The sequence below is a fragment of the Cololabis saira genome, chromosome 16 (genome assembly GCF_033807715.1).
Source record: "Cololabis saira isolate AMF1-May2022 chromosome 16, fColSai1.1, whole genome shotgun sequence".
In the NCBI taxonomy this organism is placed as follows: Eukaryota; Metazoa; Chordata; class Actinopteri; order Beloniformes; family Belonidae; genus Cololabis; species Cololabis saira.
Window position 1 is genome coordinate 35,789,830 of NC_084602.1, and position 17,442 is coordinate 35,807,271.

The window sequence follows — 17,442 nt, forward strand, 5'->3', positions numbered from 1 at the left end:
CAAGACTATGACTAAGAAATCCAGCGCTGAGGTCGAGGTTGCCAGATCTGGCAGGTTCCAGCCCAAACGTGATGTAAAACCCACCAAGATATTGAAAAACCTCCCAAATCAAACATTCTTTATGTTAAAAATGTAAATTATTAAATGCGTAGTAGATTTCAAGTCGTAAGCAAATGAAGCCAAAAAAAGTTCACGCTCCAAACAAAGACTACAATTAAATTTAGGAGATTAAAGCAAATAAAATATTAGAGTTTATTGTGTAAGTTTCTACTTTTTCTGCCATAATGGAAACTTTTTTGTTAATAATTTCTCCTAAATAGTTTGAAAAAAACCAGGAAAAGCCGCCCAGATTTTATCAACCCGCCCAATTGGGCTGAAACCTGCTTAACCTGGCAACCCTGACTGAGGCGTCTAACAACTGGTAAACAGGTTTATTTCTCCTCAAAACTATTAAATAAACTTTTCCTTTTGTAAGAAAGCTTTTTAATGATGACTGGATAAACTTAAGATTCAAAAATTAAGACCTTTGGAATGAGATTTAAGACAAATTAAGAAATTTAAAAGGCCTGATTTTAGGAAAATGGGATTAAAGACTTTTTAAGGACCCGCGGCCGTGCTGATAAACAAATAGAGGACCGGGGGGTATTTTGAGTAGCTGACAAATGTTCAAGAAGCTCAAAGCTGCAGGACTGATTTGAAAACAGGCAGGAGCTGCAAACGGAGGCTCGGTCCAGGTCTCACCTCGCTCTGCACCGCCGTCGTCTCCATCTGCTTCTGCTTCAGCGCCATCATCACCTGATCCCTCTCCTGCTGGAACAACACAGCTTTGTCCTGCATGGACTTCAGCTCGTTGAGCAGCTGGTTCAGCTCCCCGGACTTCCCCTGTCCCCCCCAGAGAAGAGAAATAAATAGATAGGCCTGTGCTGAAAAAAAAATCGATTTTCCAATTCTAAATCGATTCTCATATTAATTCCTAAAAATCGATTTGTATGTCTAGAGATCGATTTAAACATTTTTTTTTTTCATCATTTCATTACAACTTTTGGTATTTTTGTGTTTATGCCCTAAAAAGGAATGTTTTGTTGGACACGAGAATAACTGGTGCCATGTTTTTGCCTTTAAATATGTTTAAAAAGTATGACAACATTAAAGTTTTCGGTTATAATTGCATAAATTGTCTATATTTCTTTGCTTTATATACCGTCTTGAGGGTACATTTGCATAAAATGCTAAAAACCAAATTCTCAAAAATGGGAAAAATTTAAACCGATTTCCTCCTCCTCTGTTTCCTCCCTGGATCTGTTTGGTAATTCTGACCCACGATGTTTCTGAAAGCAGTTCTATCAGCATTCTGGGAGCTGATTGGTCCTTACAGCATCATTAGCTGCAATACTTGCTGTTGAATCTCAATATAATACTAGTATTAATATGTTGCAGAACTACAGTCATATAATTTACTGCGTTTCCATGCAGTCAATAACCCTTTTAAAACTGGAATATTAGCAATAACCCGGTTGCGCACGGCCATGTAAACACCAATAACCCCTTTGAATAACTGGAATTTGCTCATATTCCGATCTTTAAAAATCCGAATATGAGCCCTGGGTTACTCCTTTTAAAACCCGAATATTCGGTCATGTAAACGCCAAACGGGATTTCCCCATCAAAAGGAACAGGAATTTGTTTTCTGCACATGTTCTTTTCGTAAGGAATCATGGTCTTTTGAGTCCAGGAAGTGCTTATAAACATGGAGAAACGCAAGACCAGGAGGATACTAATCACTTCATAAATGATGATCAATGATGATCAGTGAAAGATATGAAAATTTTGGCATTTGTAGAAAGTACCGAGATAGCGAGATTTACAAAAAGGTGAGCGAAAAGTTGTGTGAAGCAGCATTTGTGCGAACGCCAGACCAGATCAAGCTCCGCTGGAAGACGCTGAAAAAGGCGACTTCTACTTGGCTGTTGATTATCTGCCGTGCTGCTGTTATTGTTGTTTTGGATTTGGATGCAGGAAGAAGAAGCGGAAATGACGGGAATTGCGTCATGATGTTCTCCGTGCGTCGCTGGTTTGATCCAGATATCCCAAATGATTAATCACCATGTATACAGGGATAACTCTGTTTGCTCACGCATGGAAACAGATTATTGTGCATGTTTCAGTAACCGGAATATTGACCTTAACCCGAATTTTGACTGCATGTAAACGTAGTCATTCATGCAACAGCTCAAAAAACAGTTTTAATAACACTAACCCAAATCAATATCAGAATCAAATCGATTCTGAATCAGTGTTGTTCTTGTCGGCTATTTTTAAATTTTGTTTCAGTCTTAGTCCTGTTTCAATCGCCGTTGTTATTTTTTGTCATATTTAGTCGAACTCATCCTTTTTTTATTTAGTCACATTTTTGTCGACTAAAAGTCGAGCATTTTAGTCTTTGTCTTAGTCCATGAAACCGTGAATTTATTTGTTTCGTTTTAGTCAACAAAAACTATTTGCATTTTAGTCTAGTTTTAGTCTGACAATTTAGTCTAATTTTAGTTTGACAATTATTTTAGACATCAGTATATCTTGCTGGTTGTTTAGAACATTAAATCAACGTTGTGTTGTTGAGTGTACTGTAGATCTAAAACCCGAATATTAGTAAAAACCCGAATTTTGACTGCATGTAAACGTAGTCAATGTCATTCCAATCCAAAACTATCCTACTTTAAACAAAAATGTAATTGCAGTCTGAATAATTGTTACACTCTGACCCCTTAGCGCAAAAAATGCGCTTTTCATAAGGTAGCTATAAAACATATTTTACATTAATATTATATTCTACTTTAATTGAGCTCATTTCTTTCACCAATATCTGACCTAAGATATCAAATATTCATGATTTTTTTTTTAAAGATTTAACCCTTTAAATGCCAGGTTTTATAAACTTTGGCTGCAGTCGCAGCTGTGTAAACGACTCAACAAAAAGCCGGAGTTTGTTATGATTCTCTCTATGGCTGCACCTTTCATGTGATTCAAAATGCCCCATGTTTGGATTTATTTGTGTTTATGGACCTCTTGTGCAGGTGTGTGTAGTGTGCATTTATACAAAATAATCTTAGAGGGGCTTTGAACTTCTGCACAAAAACCATGTGAATGAATGAAAACAGTCGCACTTCAAAGCCTTTGCTCATAATGTCATAAGGTCACACACACACACACACACACACACACACACACACCACACACACAAACAAACACACCAACACACACACACACACACACACACACACACACGCTAACTAGTAGACTACTTTCGGGTAGGTTTTATTGTATTAACATTAAGCTGACAGTACACTCAACAACACGACGTTGATTTAATGTTGTAAACAACCAGCAACATACTTTATGTTAACTTAGCTTACCTTGATTTAGACCTTACCTTGAAGTATGACCGCACTGCTCCCCGTCCGTTAAAATCAAGCATTCCGTTTTATCTTCGACGTCAATGTATCTAAAATGTTTCCAGACATCTTCCCTTCTCTTTCTCCCGATCCCCGTGCAAAGCATGTTACCGTTTGATTTTATTTAATGACATTAAATGAAATGTCCGCGTTTAGATCGTGTACAGCTGCGGCTGCATGCAGCGCTGGCGGTAACTTCAAAAAGGGGGTGTGTTTGTTTGTGTGTGAGTGTGAGTGCGAGTGTGTGGGGGAAGGGTATGTTCGATATATCCGCCCTGACCACAATGCCAATACAAAGTGATAGACAACTGTGCTCCCGGACAGTCCCGGTGAGCATTTGCGAACGCACAGCGGCGCTCTATGGCAAAAGAGACAGGAGGAAGTGATACGTTCATTATAATTATATATTTCGTGTCGTCTTTGTTTATGAACGAAAATGATCATAGATTTTAGCGGAGTATTTATTTTGTGAACTATATTTTCGTTTAGTTTTTATTAGTCAACGAACTTGCATAATGATTTAGTCCTAGTTATTGTTTATACACGTGTTTTTTTTCTAGTCCGGTCTCGTTTTCGTCCGGGGAAAAATGGGCGTTGACGAACATATTTCGTTTCCGTTTTCGTGAACGAGAACAACACTGTTCTGAATCTTAAGAATCGGAATTGAATCTTGACATTTGAATCGATGCCTAGCCCTATGAATAAAAACATTTAACGACCCTGAGTTGACATTGAACCCCCATGTCCCGTTGGCACGGAGACGGCGGCTGACCTGCTCCTTGTCCTGCAGCATCCTCTCCAGCGTGGCTGCCTTCTCTCCCACGGTGCTCAGCTGGAACTCCTTCTCCCGCAGCAGCAGCGAGACCTGCATGTTTGTCTCCTGCAGCGCCCGGAACTCCGACTCCTTCTCGCGCGATCGCGCCGCCACGCGCTCGTTCTCCTCCTTCAGCGCCTTCCCGTCCTGCTCCAGCTGCAGCGCCCGCTCCCTCAGGTTGGTGGCCGCCTGCTTCAGCACCTCGTTGTCGCCGTCGCGGCCACGCAGCGCCTCGCTGACCTGCAACAGCTGGTCCCCCTTGGTCTTGATGAGCAGGTCCTTGTCCCTGATGGTAGGAATGGGCAATATTTTACTGTTCACTCTATTTAACCGTTCCTCTATTTAAATTTTTCTACAAAACGGCAAGATATAAATCTACACTTTTTACACAGAATGGAGAAAACACAATAGGTTTCGAAATATCTAGCTCCCATTGGTCGTTTATATCGTTGAAAGAAAATTGAGGTTATAGTAGGCTACGTGAAAAGGAGTTCTTTGTATCTGCACTTGATTGCTCTTCCTCCGTAAGAGCCGGATGTCTGGCACAGTGCAATTGAAATTGAATTGCAAGAACTGAATTTGAATTGTGAGAACTGAATGTAGATTCAGTTTTTCAATGCAATGATTCAAATTAAACAATATAAATTCAAATTATGTGATTCAGATTCATTTTTTTAATGCAATTATTCAAGTTGAGCAATTCAAATTCAAATATAAATTATTCAAATTCAGTTTCTAGTGGCACATATTTCTGCCCATACGCAACATACGGTGACTGCAAAAAAAAAAACAGCGAGTGAAAGGATGGCTATATATTTTTGTTCTTCATCATGTTTTCTTTTGCACTATTTTGTTACCCAACAGAAGGAAATGGTAGTTACATTTAGATATAACGTTTGACTATTACGAAAACAAATTGCAATAGTATCTAATTTTTGGCATGTTCCAACCACAGGTTAATTTGCACATTTTATTTATATTAGAAGAGGTCATCACTGATTGGATTTTATTTTCAGTGAACTTTTATATATTTGTCCTGTTTCTTTATTTATCAGGTTGTATTTTTTTCTACTTTGTGATTTTATAAGCTAAGAAAACTTGAAGGACAATGGTACTTTTGTTGTTTGCACTGTTATCCCACTGTTTAAGCCTTTTGAATAAATGTTGAATCTGTTCTTACATTTCAAACTTGTTTCATTTGAGTCATTACAGTTTTTCAGTACAGGTGTAACTCATTTAATTGGTTTTTATTAATTCAATTTAATTGGTGTAGTTTAGTAGCATTTAGTATCTTTTAGAACAGTGTTTTGGGGCTCTAAAGACTCAATGTGGGGATAGATTTATAGTTACAAAGGTGGAGTTGAATTGGTATTTTTTTTTATCGTCATTTTTATCGTTATCGGGATAAATGCCAGAAATTATCGTGATACATTTTTTAGTCCATACCGCTCATCCCTACCTGACGGAGCGCTGCAAGTCCTCCAGCCGGACCCGGACCTGCTGCACCTCCTCCGCCTGGTCCGAGAGCCGCTGGTTGTTCTCCTGCAGGGTCCGGATCAGCTGGTCCCGCTCGGCCAGCTGGGCCCGGAGCCGGGCCGGGTCTCCGTCGGGCTGGGCCTGTGGGGGCGGGGCCTGGCCCCCGGGAAGGGGCGGAGCCTCCGTCCCCCCCGCCGCTGCGTCCAGCCGGCCCAGCAGCTCCTCCCGGGTGCAGCTCAGCTGGCCGATGCTCTGCTGCAGCTGCGCCAGCTCGGCGCTCAGGCCGCCCAGCCACCGCTCCTTCAGCTCGTAGCTCTGCACCAGCCGCGCGTAATCCACTGACAGCTGCGAGCTGCAATCGCTGTCGGCCGACACCTGGCCCTGCAGCCGCAGCAGCTCCTCCTGCAGCTGCGCCGCCTCCTGCTGCATGTTCTTCACCGTGGTGATCACCTAGGAGTTTATGAGTTTATTAGTTTATTAGGATCCCCATTAGCTGATGCAGAACATCAGCTACTCTTCCTGGGGTCCACACATAACAGACGTAACAATATACATTTACAAGTACAGAAACAATATGATCCATACTGATATTCCCTGCTTAAGTACACTTAACAGTCAAATAAAACAACCTTAACAGTAATAGTAATAATGCAAGATAACCTCAATAACCAAATGAGATTAAAAAGTAATAATGATAATAAAATATAAAATAAATAAACATAATTATAAGTGTGTGTGTGTGCGTGCGTGCGATAGTATCCTATGTAGGCCGCCAGGTCACCCACCTTACCAGCTTAAGAAAACTCAAATATCCTATCTCAAAGAATTTGAATATTCTGGGAATCTTAATCTTAAACTGTAAGCCATAATCAGCAATATTAAAATAATAAAAGCTTTGCAATATTTCAGTTGATTTTTAAATAATCCAGAATGTATGACATTTTTGTTTGTGTCTGTGTCCTGTAGGTGTAGTTAAGTAAGTAGATCAAATCCATTTCACTGACAGGGCCATGATTGTTATTAATTTAATTTCAATCAAGATATGCTGAAATAGCCCCAAATAAATATACTTTACAAGTGTTATACATAATGGTTTTATATTAACTTGAGGTTAGGTATATTACTTATCATGGTCGTGACATTAATGGGATAGTGTTGCATAGAGATGTCTAAGGAGAAAGATACACACAATGATAAAAACGTACACATTATGGGCACTTTTTATTATTTCACTTTAGTTTATAATTCATCTTCATTGTGGCATCATATAACACTGTTTTTAGTCATTTTTGTGCACTTTTCGGCTCATTATATTGTATTTTTCTACATATTTGGGAAGACAAGGTTGCATCCACATTGGATTACGTCAGGTTTGTTTACATCAGGGGCCGCTGTTATTGGTCCAGCGCGATCACGTGACGCAGCCGCAGCGCTCCTTTACACAGGCGCCGCTGGAAAGAGTCCCGCTATTAAAATAACGATTGTGAAAATACTTCCTAGAAATCCGAGTTCAACTTTCTCTCCTATGCTTAACATAAATAGCTCTTTTTTTTTTAAGTGAAAAGAATGTACACACCAGAGGTGGGAGCGAGATCCTCTTTCTAAAGACATTTACGTGGTTGACCTGACGGCCTAATGTGTATGTCTACATGTGCAGAATTGTTTACCGGCGTAGGGCAATTTGATGTTGTTTCAGTTGTCTTTTAAAGCTTGCTTTTGTTTTTTCTTCAGTAATCTGTCCTGGAAAAGGGTTCCATTCTATCATGGCTTGATATATATATATATAATATATAATGTTCTTTGCATTGATTGTGTTCTAGCTTTAGGAACTATAGCGACCTCTGGTGGCCTCGTGTGGTATGTATGTATGTCAGAGCTACGTGTCACTTGGTTATATAAACAATTCGGGAATTTTAACACATTAATATTCCTAACAAAAACAAGGAGTGATGCCGTCAGCCTCTCTGTGACTTTCATCCAGGAGAGCTTGTCATGCATTTTATTCACCTGCTGCTTCCACTCCTCCACCTTCTTCACCTGCTGCTTCAGCGCGTTGCGCTCGTGCAGCAGCTCCTCGAACTGGTTGCTGCTGATGACGCCGCCGCCAGCGCCGCCGGCCTCGCCGCCCGACGCCTGCAGCACGGCCACCAGCGTCTGGCACTTCTGCGTCAGCGCGTCGATCTCCATGTCCTTCTCGCGGATGATGCGGGACAGGTTCTGGATGGTCTCCTTGAACATGTCCTGGCTGCCGGCCGGGTCGCCGCGGTGGGAGAGGCGCTGCGCCTCCTGCTGCAGCCGCGTCAGCGCCGCCTCCTTCCCCGCCACGGCGTCCACCAGCCGGTGCACGTCCGAGCGCAGCTGGCTGTTCTCCCGCGTCTTCTCGTTCAGCACGGCCAGCATCTGCTCCCTCTCCAGGCCGGCGGTGGCCGCCCGCGCCTGCAGCGCCTGCAGCTCCAGCTCGCGCTGCCGCAGCAGCTGCGACAGCCGCCCCGCCTCGCCGCGGGCCGGCGCCAGCTGCTCCAGCTGCAGATCCAGCTGCTGCGCCAGGGCCGTGTTCCGCTCCTTGAGCTGCAGCAGCTCCGCCTCCTTCTCCCGGAGGCCGAGCACCAGCCGCTGCAGCTCCACCTTGGACAGGTCCTGCTTCTCGCCGCCGTCGTCCCGGTTCAGGGAGCGCGTCTTGTCCTCCTGCAGGATGACGTCGGGCGAGTCGGCCCGGTCCCGGTCCCGGTCCAGCTGCTGCAGGCGGGAGATCTCCTGGTCCCGGGCCTGGATCAGCTGCTGGGTCTGCTCCAGCTCGCCCTGCCGGGCCTGCAAGTAAAGATGCTGTCGTCAACGAAAATTATGACTAAATATCGTCGTCAACGAACCTTTATCACCTAAAAACAAGACGCAACGAAAATGTGACGATAACGACAATTAAATATATAATGCAATATCGCAGAGGAATAAAAACTAGACTAAAATGTCATCAGTTTTCGTTGACTAAAACTAGACAAAAATGGACAATTCTGACAAAAATAAGACTAAAAAGCTCAGATTTTTAGTCGACTCAAACTTGACACGACTAAAAGAAGAATGAACGTGACTAAAACTAATAAAAACTGAAATGATAGCTTGACCCAAAGACTAGACTAAAACTAGAATTGAAAAAGACTGATAGAAACAACACTACATCCATCCATCCATCCATCCATCCATCCATCCATCCAAAGTTGCTTTCGTCAACGAAAATTACGACTAAATATCGTCGTCAATGAACCTTTATCACCTGAGGAAGACGAGACGAAAATACAGGTCATGTGACGATAATTAAATATCTAGTGCAATATCGTAGATGGATAAAAACAAGACTAAAATGTCATCAGTTTTTGTCGACTAAAATGGTCCTGGGCAATTCTGACTAAAATAAGACCAAAATGCTCAGACCTTTAGTCGACTGAAACTTGACACGACTAAAAGGAGAATGAACGTGACTAAAACTAATAAAAACTAAAATGATAGCTTGACCCAGAGACTGAAACTGAAACGGGATGCCAGAACCAGCCGTACCTGCCGGTCCTGCTGCTGCTCCTCGTTGTCCCTCCTCAGGGTCCGAACCTCCTCCTTCAGCTGTCCGATCTCCGTCTCCAGCTCCGTGATGATGTCCAGGGTCTTGGGCTCAGCGGGGGGCGGCGGGCGGCTCTGCTGATCCCGGAGCCGGTCGATCTCCTCCTTCAGGTGGCTGTTGTCCTCCTTCATGCCGCCCAGCTGCCGGTCCTTGTCCTCCAGGGTCCGCCTTAGGGCCTCGGCGTCCCCGGTGGCAGCCGCCAGCCCGGCCTCCAGCTCCGCCTGCAGGTCGGCGGCGTTCTGCTTCAGCGTCTCGGCGAAGGCGTCCTTCTCCTGCAGCAGGTCGGTCAGCTGCTGCTGGCCCGCCACGGTGATGGCCAGCATCTCGTTGGTGTCGCGCTGGTCCGACGCCAGCTGCTCCAGGTCCCGGCGCAGCCGCGAGATCTCCAGGTCCTTGTCCTGGTTGAGCCGGATGGCCGACTCGTGCTCTGTCTGCAGGGTGGAGGCGTCCATGGAGCGGGCCCGGCTCAGCTCCTCCAGGGTCTGCTGGTACTGCTTCACCTAGAGTGGTGGGGGGGAAAAAATAAATAAAATAAATCCATATTGCAATATATTGTTGCACTCTCTGTCGCAATAAATAATCGATAAACTGATGGCAAATATGGATATTTTATTACAACACACATAATGGATTTACGCGGTTGTCACCGCACTATTGTTCATGCACTTCCATTTGTGCAGCTGTACAGCGTTTACATTTATAAGACTAGGCGGCAGTGAGGTATTATGCAAAATTAAGTTGCTTACTGACTTTTCAGTAGTGTTGTCCCGATTGATCGGGCCCGATCACGGCATTTTCAAAACATCGGTATCGGCCAAAAAAGTATCGGGACATACCTAGTTATTAATGTTAATATACCGTATTTTCCGCACTATAAGGCGCACCTAAAAGCCTTTAATTTTCTCAAAAACCGGCAGTGCGCCTTATATATGATCATTACGGTAATTTCTGTTACTGTAGTCAGGGGGATTGTGGGTAATGTAGTTGGTGTCGCCGAAGTAACGGCGCTAAAAACGTCAGGAATCGTCACAGACGTTCAAGACAACAGCAGCGACGCTGACTCACATAATGGCGACTTTGACGAGACGGAGCAAAGCTGGTTTATATTTTGTTAATAAAGTTTGACATACGGTACTTTTCTTGTTTTTTTTTTGCATTTGCTGTAGGATTTTGTAGCATTTCCTGTAGCAGCTCCATCAGGTAGATACGTAACTCAACCCCAGCCACTATAGTCGGTATTTACCAGATATTTAGAGCGCCTTATAATGCGGTGCACCTCATATATGGAAAAAGTTTTAAAATACGTCATTCATTGAAGGTGCACCTTATAGTGCGGAAAATACGGTATTTTTTCTTTTTCAGTCACATATATGGTGATATTTCGTTGATGAAATTTCTTACAATATATCTAATATCGTAGATGTCGTGTATGGTGATATTATGGTTATCATGGGCCACATATCGCCACAGTATTGAATCTGAGTTCCCCGTATCGTCCCAGCCCTAACTCACCTGCTCCGCCACCGTCCTCTCCGCCCGGCTCAGCTCGCCCTCCAGCTGCTCCTTCTCCAGCTTCAGGGCCTCGATGCGGGTGTCCTTCTCCCTCAGGGTCCGGCTCAGCGAGGCCCGGTTCTCCTCCGCCTCGGCCCGGGCGGCCCGGCCCTGCTCCCGGGCCCGGCCCAGCTCCTCCCTCAGCTCCTTCAGGGCCCGCTCCAGCTCCTGCTTCCCCATGTGCAGGTCGTTGAGGGTGAAGGCGCTGTGGCTGGTCTTCTCCCTCTGGGCGCCCAGGTCCCGCTCCAGGGTCCGGCTCTGGTCCCGGGCCGTCTCCAGCTCCGCGGCGGTTCTCCTCAGCTCGGCCTCCGTCTCCTTCAGCTGCCCCGAGAGCTGCTCCTTCACGGAGATCATGTGCTGCAGACAAGAAAAATGAATTATACACTAATTCAACTAATGCCATTATTCCCATGTTTCACTCCACGAAGGTCACATGATGTTACTTTATCGCTAAACAAGACACCAGAACTCAATTTACTTCAGTGTTCAAGTCCGTTTACCATCAGCCGCCTCCGTGGATCAGTGAAGGATCCGGTCGAAATAAGTAAGTAATAATAAGTAAGTAGTAAGTGGTCAATCACCATGTTGACCAAAGAAAAACCTGTAAATGTTTATTATCTTGCTTATTGATTTTTATGCTTAGAATTGACCGAAATAAACATTAACTAACTAAGTAAGTAAGTCACTAAAGCAGGACAGAGTCTGGACAGGATGAAATAATGAACTGGGTGTCTACATGTTTGACCGAGGTAAATTTAAGACTTTTTAATAACATTTTCAAACTCGTTCTTAAAAGGATCAGCAAGTTGATCAAAGACATCTTTTCTCTTTTACTCTTTAAAAAAGGCAAAACTATTTCATCGGTAGAACAGTCTTCAGTTAGTAACAATAGGTGTTGTTAGTTTCCTCAAACTCGTTTCTGCATTTCTGTTTAATAAATCAAGACGCTCAGTAATGTGTCGTTCATCTGACGTTATATTTCAGCAATTTTTAACCCTTTAAAAGCCCAGATGATTTATTTTAAATGTCCCAACGTGTAAAACTCGAAACCCGAAAGAGGACGAACTTTGTTTCATGGCTTGAACTTCATTTTACGGAGAAACGTCACAATCTGGCGCAAACATAACAAGATATTACTTTTCAGTTCAGGTTACATCTGATGCAGAACGGAGTTTCCAGGGCGTCTACAGGTTTGACCGAGGTAAATTTAAGACTTTTTAAATACCATTTTCAAACAAAATTTAAGACCAAAAAGACAAGTCACTAAAAAATCCAGCACTGAGGTCGAAGTTGCCAGATCTGGCTGACAGGTTCCAGCCCAGACGTAATGTAAAACCCGCAGAAATAATGAAAAACCAGCCCGAATCATACATTCTCTATGTTAAAACCCTAAATTATTAAATGCATAATACATTTCAAGCTTCACAACACCACGAAATAGCCAAAAAAAGTTCAGGCTCCAAAACAAAGACTACAATTAAATTGAGTAGATTAAATCAAATATAATATCAGTGAGTTTAGTGTGTAGGTTTCTACTTTTCTCTGCCATAATAGTAACTTTTTTGTTAATAATTTCTCCTAAATATTTAGTAAAAACCCGGAAAAGCAGCCCAAATATATATTTTTCAGCCCAATTGGGCTGAAACTTGCCCAATCTGGCAACACAGATTTAGAACCTCCGCAGGAGATTCTCCTCAAAACGATGAAATAAACTTTTTAATGACGACTGGATACATTCCTTCTAAAATTAAGACCCTTGGATTGAGATTTAAGACTAATTAAGACATTTAAAGGCCTTATTTTTTAGACTTTTTAAGACTTCTTAAGGATGCCCTGGGGAATAAGACATGGAGAGAGCAGCATCCAGACCTGCGTTGCCTCCTGGTTCTGCTGGTCCAGCTCCTCCAGCTCAGACATCAGCGTGTCCCGCTCAGACTCCGTGGCTCTCAGGGCCTTTCCTCTCCTCTCCAGCTCCTCCTTCAGATCCTCCACAGACTCGTCTTCTCTTTTATCACCTACGGTTTGTTCTTCTGTCTCCTTCAGTTTCTGCTGCAGATTCAGCTGCAAACAGAAAACAGACCTCAGTTACCATGGATGGATGGATACTAGTATTATATTGAGATTCAACAGCAAGTATTGCAGCTAATGATGCTGTAAGGACCAATCAGCTCCCAGAATGCTGATAGAACTGCTTTCAGAAACATCGTGGGGCAGAATTACCAAACTGATCCAGGGAGGAAACAGAGACGGATGAAATCACTTTTATTTTTCCCACATTCCATTTTTATTATTTCAATTTTCAGTCTATTTCGGTTTTTAATTTTTGAGAATTTGGTTTTTAGCAAATGTAACGCCAAGACAGTATATAAAGTAATGAAATATCGAAAATTTATGCAATTATAACTGAAAACTTGAATGTTTTCATACCTTTAAACATATTTAAAGGCAAAAATATGGCACAAGTTATTCTTGTGTCCAACAAAAAATTCCTTTTTTGGGCATAAACAAAACAACGTCAAAAGTTGTAATGATGAATTTTTTAGGAATTAATATGAGAATTGATTTATAATCTGAAAATCAATTTTTTCAACACAGGCCTATTTAAGGAACTCTTGTGTTTCCTCTGTAAAAGACCCAGAAGAAGAACCTCACACAGACGGACGGTACGTCTCAAACCTTTTCCTGCTCCAGCTCGTCTTTTTCCCGCCTCAGCGTCCCGATGATGGTGTTCAGCTCCAGGATGTCGGCGTGCTCCACTTCCTCCCTGGGCTCCGTCTGGAAGGCGACATGAGAGGTTACCAGAGGAGGAAAACTGGAGCTACATGTACTGTAACCCTGCATTCACACTGAAAGCGTTACGGGCATCATTGGCAGCCGGCTGCCATTCATTTTCTATGAAAACGCGCCTCGAGAGGCAGCAGGAGCAGCAGAGGCAGCAGAGGCGTCGGGAGCAGAGCGTCAATTTGAAGTTGAAAAATCTGAACTATATGCAAATGAGCAGCGGCGACGCCGAGGCGTCGTCCAAGGACATGCGTACATATAAGAGCTGTGCACTAACAAACTTATTTTATCAGCTCAGAATTAATATATTTCATCCAGCAAACTGACATTTTTGCTGATTTGACTGCCGTTTTTACCTGAACTAAATGTTTTTACCTGAACTAAATATTTTTACCTGAACTAAATGTTTCTACCTGAACTAAATGTTTCTACCTGAACTAAATATTTTTACCTGAACTAAATGTTTCTACCTGAACTAAATGTTTCTACCTGAACTAAATGTTTTTACCTGAACTAAATGTTTTTACCTGAACTAAATATTTTTACCTGAACTAAATGTTTTTACCTGAACTAAATATTTTTACCTGAACTAAATGTTTCTACCTGAACTAAATGTTTTTATCTGAACTAAATGTTTCTACCTGAACTGCTCATGTGAAACACGTAACTGATGGTTGAGGGGCTGGATGGCCCAAACAATTTTATTTGCTATATTGATCCAACGCAAAATAATTAAAAACCGTGCTTATTAATCACAAAACACAGTTTAAACATCATGACCAAATCCGCTCCGACCCGGTGTGTCAGTGTTCACCGCAGACAGACTGCAGCTTCACCGGGACCAATGACTCGCTGATGGTTGATGTTGATCCGCGGACCGACCTTGTTAAAGAGCATCAAACTCACTCTTATCTACGTGGAAATAACGCTGAAATATAAAGAAGGCTTCCCAAAGTGTGATCTTTGTTGAAATAGGAAACTAAAGATGTGCACGCTATATATAGATATGTGTAGACTATATGCACTTTGTTCCTTCCAGTTCTGCAGCTTTAGCCCCGCCCACTGCAGGCATCAACAGTGCATTCAGCTTTCAGTATGAATCCACCAAGCAGCGCGATGCTGGCATCAGGCGATTTTTGACGCTTTCAGTGTGAATGCAGGGTAATATTGTTGAAACTTGCCTCAGTCAGGCTTCTCAGCGTCCGAACTTCCGTCTCTGCAGCTGGAGGGTTGAGAGTTTAGTTAATATACAGAACCTTCATGACTCTTCCGGTGTTGTTGATATTCCTGAGGCGGCGCTCACCTGCCAGGCTGCCCCTCAGCCTCTGGATCTCCTGCTCCAGCTGGGCCTTCTCCAGCGCCCTGCCCTCCTGCTCCTCCACTCGCTTCTGCAGCTCCGCCACCGAGGCCTGCAGGCGGGAGTAGTTCTGCAGCAGCTCGCCGTTCTCCTGCTGGACCTCGTCCTTCTCCCGCTGCAGCTGGGCCCGGCTCTGCTGCGCCTCCTCCAGACTCGCCGTCAGCTCCGCCAGCTGGAGCCGCTGCTGCTCGGCGGCCTGCTGCAGCTGCTGCAGCTGCTGCAGGCCGCTCTGGAGCTCCGGCACCCTGGAGGCGTCCGGAGAGGAGCTGGCCGGGGCCTCGCCTGCAGGAGAAGTCCGGTACAGTTAGGCAACGTTTACACATAGCCGGGTATTTACAAAAACGGATATTTCCCCCTCTACGTTTTGGAAAATACCCTTGTTTACACGAACTCGCATAAATACGCTGTTAAGGTGCTATGGGGCAGTGTAACGAGAAGATAAAGTCATGCTAGCAATCAGAATCCTGGAAAAAAACGTCATTTGAAGTGACAGAGAAGTGGAGTTACTTTTAAGTGCGACTTTAGAATATAAAACAGGTAAAATACAAGAAAATATTGACGGTGGCCAAACAAATTGTAAACACAGGTCGCACACATGACGCTGCACTGCAAAAACTCAAAATCTTACCAGGAATATTTGTCTTATTTCTAGTTAAAATGTCTCATTTTCAGTCAAAAAATGTCATTACACTTAAAACAAGAGTCATCACCAGATAAATAACTTCTTATTTGACAATTTTCACCTGTTTCAAGTAAATTTTCACTTTTTTTCAGTGAAAGCCTTGTTTTAAGTGTAATGAGATTTTTTTGACTAAAAATGAAACATTTTAACCAGAAATAAGACAAATATTCTTGTTAAGATTTTGAGTTATTGCAGTGTGGTGACGTTTCTGTCTCATAATGTGACGTTCTGAAGCCTAAATGTACGTTTCACTCCGTTTACAAGCAAACGTGAAGATGGAGTTTTTGCAAATCTCCACTTTGGCCGGAGTTTTCAGAAATGATCGTTTTTGGTTCATTGTTTTACATTGAGCTGCTTAAAAAAACAAGGAATCTTAAGTTAGTCTTTACAAGTGTAAAGTTGGGGACTACATTGTGTTTGTATTTATGAAGGAATGTTACATTCAGGTCAAAACTTTTTTTTTTGTGGAAAGTTGAATAAACATTGGCATAAGGCAAGTATATTTGACCTTTCTCATGTTGTTAACAATATTAAAAACATTTGAAAAATACTTTAAGGTAATTTAGAACAGCAAAAAATGTGTGAATAAATGTGCGAATAATCGCGAGTTAACTATGGACAGTATGGATGGGCGGTATGGACTAAAAAATATATCACGATAATTTCTGGCATTTATCCCGATAACGATAAAAATGACGATTAAAAAAAAATACCAATTCAACTCCACCTTTTTAACTATAAATCTATCTCCACATTCAGTCTTTGGAGCCAAAACACTGCTCTAAAAGATACTAAATGCTACTAAACTACACCAATTAAATTGAATGTATAAAAATCAATTAAATTAGTTTGTTACACAAAAACCTCATCAACGGGAATTTTTCTTTCTTTCTTTCTTTCTTTCTTTCTTTCTTTCTTTCTTTCTTTCTTTCTTTCTTTCTTTCTTTCTTTCTTTCTTTCTTTCTTTCTTTCTTTCTTTCTTTCTTTCTTTCTTTCTTTCTTTCTTTCTTTCTTTCTTTCTTTCTTTCTTTCTTTCTTTCTTTCTTTCTTTCTTTCTTTCTTTCAGGCAATCAGATTTACACAAAAACGTCATCACCGGGAATTTATCATTTTTACCGCGAGATGACAAATTCTTATCGTGGGGAATTTTTTTGACGGTATATCGTGAACGGTAAAATATCGCCCATTCCTAATGGACAACATGCGATTTTAAAAATGTATCGTTTGACAGCCCTAATATCTGCTTCAAACAGACTTTTTGTAGGCCAAACCTTCCCAGAACCAGTCCGGTTTACTTGTAAATACTAGAGGTGGGTCTCACCGGCGTGGATCTGCTCCTCCAGCTCCTCGATCCGCTCCTCGTACTCGGCCAGCTCCTGCCGGTGCCGGCGGCTCACGTCGGCCAGCTTCTGCCTCTGGGCGTCCTGCAGGGCGGCCAGCTCGTGCTGGTGCTCGTCCACCTCGCGGCTCATCTGGTCCCGCAGCTCCTGCAGAGGCTTAGAGTTAAAAGGAGCTGCAGAGCAGCGAGAGAAAGGAACGACGATACGACGGGAGGCCGCTGGAGTCACCTGAACGCTCCTCTGCAGCTTCACCACCTCCCCCTGGTCGCCGCCGCCGGCTCCGGGGGCCGCCGACGCCTGGAACAGGTCAGAAACATTTATGTTGTAAATAAACGGCTGTTTCTCCAAACTTATGTTTTTTTTATTGAGAAGAATTTGTATACAA

The 17,442-nt window shown here is 42.9% G+C and overlaps 1 protein-coding gene across 1 annotated transcript in view; it reads right to left on the minus strand.

The window, feature by feature from the left end:
* The window catches only part of trip11 (thyroid hormone receptor interactor 11), a 52,258-nt gene that overhangs the window by 21,189 nt on the left and 13,627 nt on the right, over window positions 1–17,442 (minus strand). Inside the window, exons 5-16 of the mRNA XM_061743542.1 lie at window positions 17,286–17,354; window positions 17,039–17,204; window positions 14,982–15,317; window positions 14,860–14,900; window positions 13,574–13,672; window positions 12,767–12,958; window positions 10,859–11,254; window positions 9,289–9,846; window positions 7,747–8,547; window positions 5,723–6,189; window positions 4,222–4,549; window positions 742–882 (exon numbers count right to left, since the gene is read on the minus strand). Coding sequence (XP_061599526.1) covers window positions 742–882; window positions 4,222–4,549; window positions 5,723–6,189; window positions 7,747–8,547; window positions 9,289–9,846; window positions 10,859–11,254; window positions 12,767–12,958; window positions 13,574–13,672; window positions 14,860–14,900; window positions 14,982–15,317; window positions 17,039–17,204; window positions 17,286–17,354 — 3,594 coding nt within the window. The remainder of the gene's footprint in view (window positions 1–741; window positions 883–4,221; window positions 4,550–5,722; window positions 6,190–7,746; window positions 8,548–9,288; window positions 9,847–10,858; window positions 11,255–12,766; window positions 12,959–13,573; window positions 13,673–14,859; window positions 14,901–14,981; window positions 15,318–17,038; window positions 17,205–17,285; window positions 17,355–17,442) is intronic.